The 14,283-nt window shown below is 32.3% G+C and overlaps 2 protein-coding genes across 2 annotated transcripts; both read left to right on the top strand.

The window, feature by feature from the left end:
• Positions 1 to 236: 236 nt before the first annotated feature.
• Positions 237 to 907, top strand: LOC127080646 (E3 ubiquitin-protein ligase RSL1). The gene has a single exon (XM_051020956.1). The coding sequence runs from the start codon at positions 293 to 295 to the stop codon at positions 905 to 907; it is 615 nt and encodes a 204-aa protein (XP_050876913.1). The 5' UTR covers positions 237 to 292.
• A 10,870-nt stretch (positions 908 to 11,777) lies between these two features.
• LOC127084625 (protein IQ-DOMAIN 11) lies at positions 11,778 to 14,013 on the top strand. The gene is made up of 5 exons (XM_051025114.1): positions 11,778 to 12,154; positions 12,283 to 12,612; positions 12,759 to 12,977; positions 13,090 to 13,221; positions 13,304 to 14,013. The coding sequence occupies exons 1-5, from the start codon at positions 12,092 to 12,094 to the stop codon at positions 13,706 to 13,708; spliced, it is 1,149 nt and encodes a 382-aa protein (XP_050881071.1). The 5' UTR covers positions 11,778 to 12,091; the 3' UTR covers positions 13,709 to 14,013.
• The last annotated feature ends 270 nt before the right edge of the window (positions 14,014 to 14,283 follow it).

Genomic DNA, 14,283 nt, shown 5'->3' on the forward strand with positions numbered 1-14,283 from the left:
ATTTGACAAGTCCCAATTATGCCAAGTGTTTGGTTTAACCTCAAATTTTAATATCATCTTGAATGGTTAACTATCTGGTTAAAAAAAATTTGAAAACCCGGAAATGTTAGTTTTTTGAATGTTACTAATAATTGTCATTTAATTGATTATTATTATTATTAATAAATATCAAAACCCTAAAATCTCTTTAAGGAGTAACCGTCATAAGTCAAAACCCTATTCCTATATTATTCCTTTCATACTTTTTCAAGTTGTGCGAGAATTCATATTCCACTGCAAAATTGAATCGATCATGAGCTCACTCTCGCCACTGCCAGTGAAAAAAGAACCCTCAGAACTAGAATCCGTGAAGAGAAAACCTCGTTCAGAAAGCAATGATGAAAAGAAGAAGAAGCCAGCACTCACAGTGAATATCAAGCCAGAAAAGATTATCAGTGGTGAGTCCTCAAGAAGCTTATGTGGTATATGCTGTAACTCGAAAGCAGATCCTGATATGTTCAAAAGCAATAGTTGCAACCACTCATTTTGCGTTGGTTGTATTTCCAAATATGTTGAATCTCAAATAAACAACAACGTTGTTAAAGTGACTTGTCCAAATCCAAATTGTTATACCAAATTGAAGCCAGAACATTTGGTAAATATCATTTCTAGAGAATTTATTGATCGATGGAAATTCACAAAGTATAAGTCTAAAATTCCATTGGAACAGAAGATGTATTGTCCATTTGAGAATTGTTCTATTTTGTTGGTGAATGATAATTCCGGCGGAGAAGTCGTTGTAACGAGCTGCGAGTGTCCGTATTGTCATAGATTATTCTGTGCACGGTGTAGGGTTCCATGGCATGCTGAGATGAATTGTCAAGAATTTCAAAATTTGAAAGTTCCTAAACATGAACCGTTTGGATAATAAAATTTTGAAGTTGATTCTACCATTTTAGAGGTATGTTATAATTTCTCATGTCAAAAAATAGATTCAATTCCTAGATTTTTTTTTCTTGAGTCTTGACTTATATATTGTTTTTTAAGAATGACTATAAATAGTCGGGAGCAATAGCCATCTTACTTCCACAAGCAGAGATCAAAGCACGAAAAAAAGTATAAAGCAATAGAAATCTTACAAAAAGATACACAAAAGGTTAAAAGACAAACACAAAGGCCAAAATACAATATTTATACAAGTAGTAGTACATAACAAGCCCCAAAAAGAAAACAACATATATAACAAACACAAGGAAAAGAACATATTCTTACTCATTAGACACTAAATTTCTCAAAGGTGAAACTAACTCTAAATTAGTAGTAATTTACTCATTGGACACTCAATTTCTCAAAACTAGTAGTAATTATTCAGTGTTTATAACAGATGGAGACAATGCTAGAAGTGCAGGAGAAAAGTATTGAAGAAGTTCTAGCTGGTCATTACAAAGGAAAGAAAACTTTGTACAACATTTTATTTATATCTAATTAAAATACTAAGATTGTTAAATTTATAATATTTTGATGTTGCAAACAATTTTAATTTTGGTGTATGACTTTCTAGCAAAAAGGTTAGTAATGACATTCAAGGTACGAAGTTCTCTTTTTTATTTGGTTCATTTTGTCTTAGCTAGTGATTTTCAATATTTATATAGTGGAATGTTTTAATCTAATACATACGCTCATCGACCAAAGTGTTTCATAGAGTTACCAAATTTTGGTATAGGTTACAAATAGATTTTCACCCTTACTATTCATTATCAAAGCCGTCTTATATTTTGAAGGTAAACAATTGAGAGTCTTACTTAATTATGGTTTAAATATGACAAAATCAATAAAGATTTACGGTTTTGTGCTCTAACTCACTTTACACATCATCAAATAAGGTCATGTTGATTACAATAAACCTTGGTTGAAAGGACACAAACCATCTTGTATGTTCAAGCAATTTCTCTCTATTGTATTTAAGGTTCTTCATGATAAAGTTCAATAAAAAAACCAAACCGAATTGCAACAAAGCAAATCGTAGTAAAAAATAATTTGAACATAACAGTTTCACATTATCTAGAACCGAACTGATCTTAAATTATTTTATTAATATATCGATGTTAAAAAATTATTTTTTCTAAATTGAACTATTTATTAAAATACAAGTCGTTATATTTTCTTTTTCAATTTTATTTTTAATAATAATTTTTAAATTTGTTTTTAACATTTTCATTTTAAAACCAGGTTCAATTTATTTTCCATTTAGTTCAATTTTAAAAATATTTGTGCACGATAAAAAAAAAAAGTTGTGCAAACATAGATTTGTTTCACTATATAAATACTTTCATTATTTTAATTTTTTTTCTGTTCTGACAATTTTTTTTGGAAAAATACAAAATTGCCTTCTAGCTTTCATTATTTTCATTTTTGTTCTGTTCTGACAATTTTTTTTGAAAAAATACAAAATTGCCTTCTAGTTTTCGGAGATTTATCTCCGAACGCATCCAATACACACTCAACACATGTCATTCTGAGTGACACTCTATAAATTAAGTTTTTTTTTAATTCCGAAAATGCATCTCCGATACATTTCCGTATATACATTTCTTGTATTTTTGCACACCAGAATCAGAAGCAGACACCAAAAATATGGAATTTGCAAAATAAAATTAACAGTCATAACATAAAATAAGCATTACATAGATGATTTTAACATAAAATCCAATATTACACTTCAATAACCAAGTGGACGCTTCAACATCTTAAGAATATCTTCGTCCGATCTTGGAATCGTCGCTTTCAAGTCAAGTAGAGTTTTTGTTTCGAAACAGAAAAATGTATTCCACATAGCCCTTACATATGCACCCGTCTTGAGCTCAAAGTTGTTGAACTCAATCTTCCCTCTGTTGTCAATCGATGGTGAACGATACTTGAGTTTCACAATTCTTCGATTGTCTCTGTAAGGTAAGAGATAATGAATTTCGTCTTTAATATCTGCAAGAGAAACCGACATCTCGTCAATGAATGAAATCTTTGGTGGAGGTGGCGTAAGAGGTGGTTTGTTAATGCGAACTCATTTAGAAACACTTTTTTTGAGATTTTGGAGTTAGTGAGTTCATAAAAACTTTATCAACATGTTCAAAATATGAAGGAGACCGTGTAGTCAAATTGTCATTCGGTGTAGGCTTGATTTTCTTCGGATCACCTTTTTTTTTACCTATTTAGAGGGTGGTTTCAAGTCGGTGGTTTCGGGATAAGGAATCTTCCTTAATTGTTCTTTGATGCATAGTTTCATGTTGTCATCGGCTTTCAAAAATATCTCTTGTATCACTTCTCATTCGGTCAAAATAGAGATATTCGATTTACCTTCTTTCATGACACTATCATCATCAAACATAATCCTCTTCCTTCCAATGAGTGCAAACCTCATCCATTCTTATGGCTACCAAGTTTCACTTTTTTTGCAATAATACAAGCAAGTGGGAGACCATATGTTATCACAATTGTGCATCCATACTTTGCACTATCGGAGTCTACATTATCAGCTCGTTTAGCCTCGTGAAAAATATAATTCAAACTCGCTCGAGATATATTGCCGACCAACTGAGAATAAAGTTTGTTGTCTTTAAATCTGTGATGCTCCGACCAAATGATGTTTGTATCTTATTATGCTGGTTTTGAATCATGTGATTCACGGAGTCCAGTCTCTACATAAATCTCTCATATTATTTCCCAATCAATTATTCAATGTAGCATTCTCCTCTTTTTCACTCTCTAAAAATGAAAACCTAACAGAATATGTCTTCTCAATTGAGGTAACACCAACCATCTCCACTAATGGAAGTTTATACTTGTTGATCTTGTAGGTTGATTCAAGTATGAGCACATTGGGAAACATGTTGAACAAAATTATGGAATCATGATGAGTCTAAAATATATTCTAACAGTAACTCCATCCTCGCACGTTCGGTACCTAGACACATAATTGTTTTCATCCAACAGTTTCAAGAATCGCTGCATTTCAGATTTATCCCCCCTAAGCGCCTTGTTAGTTTGGTACCAAATATTATACACTTTCTTGATATTTGATATTTTTTTTGTCTTTCCCGTTTCAAGGTTACAAGTATATTTTTCGGTTGAACCAAATTCAATATCATGTCAGCAACCTATTCTTTCTCTTCAGACATGAGCCAACACACATTAGGATGACCGACTAGTTTTTCAAATAAATCATGGTCATGCAAATCACATATGACATTAAACCTCTAGTTTTTGTTTGCCAACATGTAACCACACACCTTAAAGGGACACTCACATTTTCTTGAACCAGTATCGTCTCTTTTAAAATTCCAGAGATGAGTTATATATTTCCTGCTTCTTTCGCATGTCATTGTCACAAAAACGCATCTCCCATCCGAACCATTATCGGACCTTCCGATAACCACACCAAATCCAAGTTTGGAGGTCTTTATGTGAATCATTGAAGTATTTGATCACAAGATTCAAACTATCACTCACTTTTAAATTGGTTGTCAACATCTACCGCCTTCACAACAACACCTTGGACATTCGGAGAAACAACTTGTTTGGGGGAACATCAGGGTGCATTATATCTAATGAAAACAATTACAACATAACAGTTTATAAATGCCACTGCTGAAATCAGAATTGCAAAAATGAACACAAACTACTTCCGGAGATGCATCTCTGAAAATGTTCATACTTGTTCCGGAGATATATTTCCGGATAAAACGCATGTTTTTTCAGACAAAGAACATGATTAATGTGAGCAATGCAGTGTGAAATAAATGATCTTTACTTGAAATTCTAACTTATTTTGCTCCCTTTGATGTGATGAACCACAAGATTAGAGATTTAGAATGAAAAAATGGATTGAGAATGGAGGGGTTTTTGGTGAGGGTTTGCAGAGGAAAAGAATAATGATAACAATGATTGTGTGATCATATAGTTGTATCTTTTATCAGATTATTCCAGAGATGCATCTCTGAAATATCTGACATGCAAAGGTGACATAATATTTCAAAATCCAGCCCAATCCTCCAGAGACACATCTCCGGAATATCTACTGAATTGATCAATTATGAATATATTTTTTAAAATATTCCGGAGATGCATCTTTGGTATAAAAAAACCAAACTTATAAAGCATCACTTAGAATGGTATGTGATGAGTGTGTATTTGGTGGGTTCAGAGGTTCATCTATGAAAACTGGAGGTATTTTAGAATTTTTATGTGGTGCCTAAAAAACATATAAGATGTATTAAAAAATCCCCCTTTTTTTAGTAATCCTAATTACATCTAAAGCCCCTTGTAGTGCGTTGGAAAATAACATGGTGCGATGGAGATTTATGACCCTTACAAAATAAATTTTTTGAGATTTATAATTTTTAAAATTAATTTTGTTTTAAATTTTAAAAACTAAAAATATATAAAAAATTATGCTTTCCAAATTCTCTTTTCAATTTGCAAAAATGCTAAAACCATAAAACGCAAGGAGAACATATTGTTTTTATTAATGACACACTTGTAACTAATGTCAAATCCAAACCTGTTAGAACTTGGAATCACTGGTCGGTGAAAATGGATGGTTTTAATTGTTATAACAAGTTTGTCTCTACAACTATCCTTGAGTTTGATGATAATAAAATGTAGAGAACAATTTTATATTCTAATCATTTTGCTGAGTGTATAGTAAATTGGAAACAAATTTTGACTATGAAGATGTCCAGATTCTAAGCCAAAGGATAAAAGCGTGTGAACAATCAAGTCAACTCTGATGTATGAATTCAAACTTTGATAATAGGTTATGACTACAAACTCTTGAAAGTTTGAGAAGAACCTAGTTCTTCAAAGACTCTTAAGTCTCATCAAAGTTCTGAAGGCTATCTATGATCTCTACTTAAGCTTCAATCCACTTGCTTAAGAAGCCTCTGACTAAAAGATTTGAATCAAAATGTTAACTTTGTTTGATGTGATAGAAGTATAAAAACAAATATATTTTATGTAAAAAAGTATTGTACTTCATATCAAAGAAACATCTCATGTCAAATATACTTCACTTACTCTCTGCTAGCGCCACTCTATTGTTATATATGAAGTGACCTTCATACAATGAATACATTGAGGATAACATCAAAATTAGCCTCCAAACGGATCTATTTTACATCTATATAAAAAGGTCTTTGAAGATTGAAGATAAGAAGATTTCGATACACAAGCGTTGGAAAAATTATCAATGATTCACACTCATCATACATGTGTATAGAAGACGTGTTTCTCACACTTTTACTTAGAACAAAAGCTGATTGAATATTCTTGTTAAGTGTAATACTTGATTTAAAATTATTTGTAAACTGCTTATCAAGAAGCAAACTCTGTAAACACAAGACTTGTTATTGTAACTCTGATTGTATTCCTCAAGCAACCAGGTTGGTCAGGCTCTTGAGAAATTAATGACGTGTAGTAATTAAGGATTAAATCTCTTTAAGGTTTCATCTTCACGCGTCTTCAGGTTTTCAAACTTTGTGGTAAGAAGTTGAAGTCTTGAATTAAGAACTTTGGAAGTACTTTCATGAGCAACTTGAAGAGTATCCCAAGTATCATTAACACTAATGTAGGTATTGATGATTCTGAAAATATTTTTGTCAACACCATTGTAAATACCATTAAGAGCACGAGAGTTTCCAAGCGCTTCTTAATCTTCAGCAGGTGTCCAATATTTTTCAGACATTGTATTAACTTCATCTATAATCTTTGGAGGAGTCCATCATTTGATGACAGCTTTCCAGGTCTTGCTACCTATGGACTTTAGGAAAACAACCATGTAAGCCTTCTAATAGTCATAGTTAGTACCATCAAGAATCAATGGTCGATTAAATGATCCTCCTTCTTTGGTATTCTCCATCTTGAACCTAATAAGAACTTGGGAAGACACCCAAACAAAATAAGGTATATGCTCTAATGCTAATTAAAATGATGTTTGGTTAGTAGAAGGATATCACACACAATGTTGAGACAACTTGTGAGACAATGTGATCTAAAAAGAATTATTAGAAAAACAAAATAAATAACACAAATAATTATTAAACAATTCGGTGCAAAGTCACCTACGTCTGGAGGATTGTAGCCCAAGGAAAGAAAATTCATTAAATCAAGTAGCCAATAGTACACAACTATGTCAATTGAACTCTCTCAGTTCAATGTCTTTTTCATAATACTCTCTCAGTAAACAACTAAAATCTTCAAAAATGGCAAGTTTTCAAATAAGAAGAGTCATCCCCTTAAATAGTACAAAAGATCCAGTCGAAAAAGTTCAATAAGATTTAGTTAAAAGCATGATGAATCTTAGAAACTGAAAAATATGATCATCGCGATTAATATCATATTTGAATCTTTTCTAAATCAAATATAATAAAATATTTTTCAAAATGATTTAACTTTATCAAAATCGATTATGATTTTTAAAAGGCTTTTCCCAAAAAAAATCCTTTTAAAACATGTCTCTTATAGAACTTTTAAAAAGAAAACGGCCGAATACAAAACCTTAAAACGAAATTCAAATAAGCATATTTGCACGTGTCGGAAATAAACAGAGACAAGTTGTATCACATTACAAGACATCTTGCTTAACAAGTTGTTTATAAAAATTAGTCAATCAACTATAATAATAAAAATTAATTATAATTATTTATAATAATAATTGAAGTATATAATAGAATTTAATCTAACCGTCAATTTGATAACATAAAACTACACATTTAAAATAAATTTGATATAAATAGACGAGGTCGTTCTAAAAAGTAAAATATTAACTATCAATTCATTAAAATTGTATGAACTCTCTAAATTATCCTTTCATTATTGATTATTTACACTAAGAAATTGTTATTTAAGTAAACAAGTCATTTTTATCTTGATTAAAATTTCAAATCTCTTTCATATTTCTTTTTCTCGCTTTCATTTTAATTTTTTTTTCTCTATTTATTTATCATCACTAAAAATATTAATAATTTATTTTTTAATTTTAATAAAATTAACAATTTATTTATCTCACATATCACTATCAACACAATATCTATTTTATTTTAATTAATTATTTGAGAAACAAAATTCTTATTTTCAAATATCATTATTTTTTAATCTCCATCTCACGTTTTTTTTGTATCATTATTTAATACGATTAAATTTATATGATTATTGATTATTTTACAATTAAATAAATTATTTCAAAGTTTTCTTCTGTATCTAAATATATTTTATATCCTATCCAATGATTTTTTTCTCTCATATGTCATTATCAACATAATATTTATTTTATTTTAATCAACAATTAACCTTGATTTAAATATTATTCTAATAAATCACTACGCCAAATAAGGGAAAAGAGGACGCTTTTTTTGGCCTATAACAGCGCTTTAAAGCGCCCTCTAATCTGGCGCTGGCATAGATAAAGACGGCGCTTTTTTTCCTAGTGAAAGCGCTGTCTAAAGTGGCTCTTTAAGACCTTTAAGGGCCACTTTAGAGGGCGCTTGGAAACATTTAAGGGGTTTAGAGGGCGCTTTTACTGGAAAGCGCGCTCTAAAGTGGAAACTTTTAAGGGTTTAGAGGGCGCTTTCCAGTAAAAGCGCCCTCTAAACCCTTAAATGTTTCCACTTTAGAGGGCGCTTTCCAGTAAAAGCGCCCTCTAAAGTGGGTGGTTATTTAAATTTTTTTTTTTAAAAAGCGCTATATTTTTTTATTTATTTTAGACAACCTGTATATTGAAGTAGTACACCCAAAACTATATAATTTGAAGCCCTTTTTCACACATTGCATTCAACAAGCCTTACATACAACAATCCATACATATACAACAATCCACTGATATATAATCGTTTAACTTCTAAAGATTCTATATACAACCAATTCATAACTTAAAAAGAAATAAAACTAAGTAGCAAAAGCATCTCTGAGATGTATGTTTTTTTTGGTAGCAGCAGTCTTCTTAGCAACAACCTCTTTTTGTTCAATATCAATAGCATGAACCTAAAATATCATAAAATTAGTTAGGTGATGTATAAGATCAAGAATTAACATTTTCTATGTATAAATATCATATAATTGTGTTTATACCTTTTTCTTTTTATGCAACTGACTCGATTTGCTGCGTAATCCCCTTATATTTTTGGTCCCTTATCTTTTGAAGATAGAATTGATATATGTTTAGATGGACATGTTCCATTGTCGTAGAGGGATACTTTCAAATATCCAGCATCATCATCTACGCGAATGAGGCTTGACGACAATAGAGCATCTCCATCTAAACAAATATCAATTGATACTTTCGAGCATCCCTTGCCCCTTGCACGAATGATTGACTTCATAATAGCCATTTTATCTGTAAAAAAGAAAACAATTAAAATCAGATGACAAATGTAAAAACAATTAAAATCATAAATATCATATAATTGTGTTTATACCTTTTTCTTTTTATGCAACTGACTCGATTTGCTGCGTAATCCCCTTATATTTTTGGTCCCTTATCTTTTGAAGATAGAATTGATATATGTTTAGATGGACATGTTCCATTGTCGTAGAGGGATACTTTCAAATATCCAGCATCATCATCTACGCGAATGAGGCTTGACGACAATAGAGCATCTCCATCTAAACAAATATCAATTGATACTTTCGAGCATCCCTTGCCCCTTGCACGAATGATTGACTTCATAATAGCCATTTTACATGTAAAAAAGAAAACAATTAAAATCAGATGACAAATGTAAAAACAATTAAAATTATAAAAGTCATTTTACCTGTAATAAAGAAAACAATTAAAATAAACAAAAAACAATTTCAGAAGAGTTCAAACACATTCAGACCTAGGTTTCTAATGATACTGGTGTTGACACAAAATCATATGTTCATAGGTCGTATAACCCTAACTACTGGGTAATGTAGTCCCATTGCATGCGCTATCATGGTCACTAAAAACCAGCCGTCAATTTCCTAATAAACCCAAACTATTTAAATGACTATGAATATTGAAACTTTACAGGTCGAAACAAACGTAGCATAGACAACAATAACATAAAACAGAAATTGGGCAAAGCTAAAACAAAGCAATAACATAAAACAGAAATTGGGCAAAGCGTGTACCTTTGATTGGTAGAAGGAGGAAACGCGCAGTAATAATGTAGATCTAACAGAGGTGGAAGGAAAACGCCTTAGAACCCTAACGTGAAAAAGAACGAAAATAACAGATAGTGAAATAACAAAACGCGCAGTATGTTATAATTTTAATGTTTACTAAAGGGGACATTAGAGGGCGCTTGTGGAAAAAAAGCGCCCTCTAAAGGGGGCCTAAGAGGGCGCTTATGGAAGCGCTCTCTAAGGCTTTCCAGAAGCGCTTTATAAGCTGGAAATGCACATGGACTTATAACAGCGCTTTATTCAAAGCGCCCTCTAAGGGTAACCTTAGAGGGCGCTTTATAAAAAGCGCCCTCTAAGGGTAACCTTAGAGGGCGCTTTATAAAAAGCGCCATGTATTGTTGTCCCTCTATCTCCTCCTTATTTTTTCGCTTCACCTTAGAGGGCGCTTTATTACAAAAGCGCCCTCTAAAGTGCGCTGTCTATTGCTCCTTATTTTTCGCTTCACTTTAGAGAGCGCTTTTGTAATAAAGCGCCCTCTAAGGTGCGCTGTCTATTCCAGTTTTTGGCGTAGTGAAATGAGTTTTCATATAAACTCCATATTTACTAATTAGAGTCTTTTATGAATAACTTAATAATTACTTATTTAACATTTTTCCATTAATACTTAGAAACCAAGGGTAGGATCAATGAAAGCTCATCGGTTATTCAATGTCTTTTAAAGTGAAACAAAGTTGGTCTCTTTCTTTTATATTCTTTTACGTGGAATGCAGAATACATGTTTCCAAAGCCCCATATTTTGTAAAGATAAACCTTATCATCATAGTCGTTTTTCAGAGCGTGGAAGACGGACTATGGTACAAGATTCAAAATTTGAGACGGTTAATCTGTAACTAAATATGATGTTATAAAATATTTGTTATAGTTCAACTTTGACAATATGTAATTAAGCATGACCTTACAAAATATTTATCATAATTAAACTTTGGCAAAATATAATCCTATTTATTTGGTCACATTTAAATTGCGACCTCTTACATAGTGTCTTTGTAAACCAAGTATGGTGTTATAAAATATTTGTTATAGTTAAACTTTGACAATATATAACTAAGCATGACCTTATAAAATATCTGTCATAATTAAACTTTGGCAAAATATAATCCTATTTATTTGGTCACATTTAAACTGCGACCTCTTACATAGTGTCTTTGTAAACCGTAAGACGACCCAACACATCATCATAAATTATATTTTTATCGTCTCACAATAAGTGATTCATTTAAAATAAATGAGTGTTCTAAAATAAAAGATCAATTTCAATTTTCAATATATCTTTTCTAATTTTACTCTCTAATTAATATTACTTTCATCATTTTTAATACATGATAAGGGTAATTTAATAAAAATATTATTTCATTTTTTTAATACTTATAAAATGATCAATTAGATCACTTGTGAGCCGGGGGGAAGTATGTTGATATATGTGCACATAGTCACTAAAAACTATCCAAAGTTTCCACATTCTTGGGTATCAGGTACTATATTAAAGAATGTTTGCTGATATCAAAGCTACCCATATGATTTTACTGACACTATTAAAACGCTTTTTTCAAAAGCACTTATGGAAATTTCATTTGAGGGTAGGTAATCAACTACTAGGATGTTGGATCTCACTCAATTTAGATCACATGCATTTTTTTCCTTCAACTATCTTGGTTTGTGTGCATTAATCTTTAAAGTGCTGTAAAGACTAAAGTCTGAGAACATGCATGTTTTTGGTCTTTGCAATGACTACTTGTTGTGTCTAAAACAAGTTATTTCTATTACAAGTTCTGCAAATTGTTCCTCCTTTTTCAGACAAGTCTAATGCTAAAGGTTTGCACCAAACCATCACTTGAATCATTTAAATGTCTATTTACAAACCAAAATGCAAGTTGCATAAGAGAGGATTCAATTGAAAACACTGTTAAATTGTGAAATGGCCAAGAAGGGTTGGTTTAGCATTGTAGAGAGAATCTTTACACATTCCACTCAAGAGAAGGTAAGTGTTCTGCTTCTTTCACTACTTTCACTAACTGCTTGTTTTTGTCAAAAGCTATAATTTTAAGCTTCACAAAATCAGTGTCCTCGTTAGATTATAGTGTTGACGACACAATTACCTGTTTTCAGAAGGAGAAAAGAAGAAAGTGGGTATTTGGGAGGCTAAAGAGCAAGAGATTTCCTTTAATTGAAGCACCGCCGCCATTAAAAGAAACACGGTTAAGTGAAGCTGAAGAAGAACACAACAGGCATGCTTTAACAGTAGCCATTGCTTCAGCTGAAGCTGCTCTAACTGCTGCTCAGATTGCAGTTGAGGTTGTTAAGTTCCAATCTGTTCATCAATGTAAAGGAAAACTAGAAGAAGTCAAGGATGATGCTTCAATATCCGCACACAAGTGCAAGAAGAAGATTGAAGAATCTGCAGCCATCAAAGTTCAAACAGCATTTAGAGGCTACCTTGTGAGTTTTGTACAAGATTTCGCTTTTTGTTTTGTTTTAGCTTAAACTCTTTTCCCCAATTTTTTTCCTCTTCTTCTACTAAGCTACCGCTTATTAGATTAAGAAAGTGAAGTCTCCTCTTAATCACTGATTGCGAGATGTTGCAGGCGAGGAAAGCTTTGAGGGCATTGAAGGGAATTGTGAAGCTTCAGGCTATCATTCGTGGCAGAGCTGTAAGACGGCAGGCTATGAATACTCTGAAGTGCTTGCAATCCATTGTGAGTATCCAGTCACATGTCATTGCAAGGAAACTCCAGAATGTTGAAGGAAGACGGGATTGTGGTGAATACGAAGAGATGCAAGGCTCAAGAGACAAGATCATAAGGGTGGGAATAAAATCATCCGCTACTGCAGCCTAGATCTCGGTCATTGATATTTTTTAAGAACGTTCATCAGCTGTAAAGTTAGGAACTGAAACGTAGTTTTCGTATTTTTCAGATGGATTCAAACAGCGAGAGAAAGTGGGATCACAGCGTTTTAACTAAGAAAGAGGTAGATTCTTCTAGCATAAGCAAGAAAGAAGCTGCTACTAGGAAAGAAAGAGTAAAAGAATACTCATATAACCATAGGGTAAGAAGCTCTTAAGCCTAGTTTTACTCTTTGTAATTTTCACTCAATAAGGGTCTCATACTAACTAACAAAATCCTTTTAGAAATCAGCTGAATCAGAAAGAAACAAAATAAATGGAAGATGGAGGTACTGGATGGAGCAGAGGGTTGACGCGCAACATTCTAAGAGTAAAGAACTTGAAGATTTAGAGTCAGTTTTCAGCTCACATTGTGGAGCAGTAGAAGATTGTGGAAGAAGACAACTAAAGCTTAGACATGTTCAGAAACAAAATGAAGTTGAAGGATTAGATTCACCAATACTATCTTCAAGAAACTCTTTTCCCCAAAGGAGTCGAAGTTCTGAGAGAGAAGATTACTCATTTCCAAGATCTCCTGCAATTCCAACATATATGGCTGCAACAAAATCAACACAGGCGAAAGTAAGATCAACAAGTACCCCAAAAACAAGGATAGGAGGGAATTGGGACATAAACTACGATTGCGATTGACCGTGCAAGAGAAAGCTAAGTAATAATCTACAAGGATCACCTAGCTTAAAAGGCTTTCAAGGCCTTGAAAAATCAAGCGGAAAGTATGAAGGATTTCGGCATTGATTGTTTTTAAGCTTTAATGGCTGAACTATGATCTATTAGGCTCTACCAATTCACTGTCCATCTCAGTTTTAAGGCTGAATATCAATTCCAGCTCTATGATTTCAATCATGTTACATTTTTCAGTATAGTTTTATAAGCTAGCAAATGCAACCAACACTTTTCATTCATCCAACATCACTAGTTAGAATATCATATTTTTGCTTCAACTTCTGTCCGTTTTCAGTCAAATCATTGCGAATTTGTCTCTTCTCACTAAAAGTCAGCATTAGAATGAGCAAAAAGCCAGTATAAATATAATAATCAACAAGTATCTCCAACCTTAAATCTCTTCTTAAGGCCTTAAAAAACTCAAGCCAATCATGTTGGAAAGCAAAAGTTACCTAACATGCAATTCACTTTCACAAAAAAAAGGGACAAAACTAAAACCATCCTCAAGGTATAACTGGTATCCTATGATATAGCTTATTTTA

Source organism: Lathyrus oleraceus, chromosome 5, assembly GCF_024323335.1.
Source record: "Lathyrus oleraceus cultivar Zhongwan6 chromosome 5, CAAS_Psat_ZW6_1.0, whole genome shotgun sequence".
Lineage (NCBI taxonomy): Eukaryota > Viridiplantae > Streptophyta > Magnoliopsida > Fabales > Fabaceae > Lathyrus > Lathyrus oleraceus.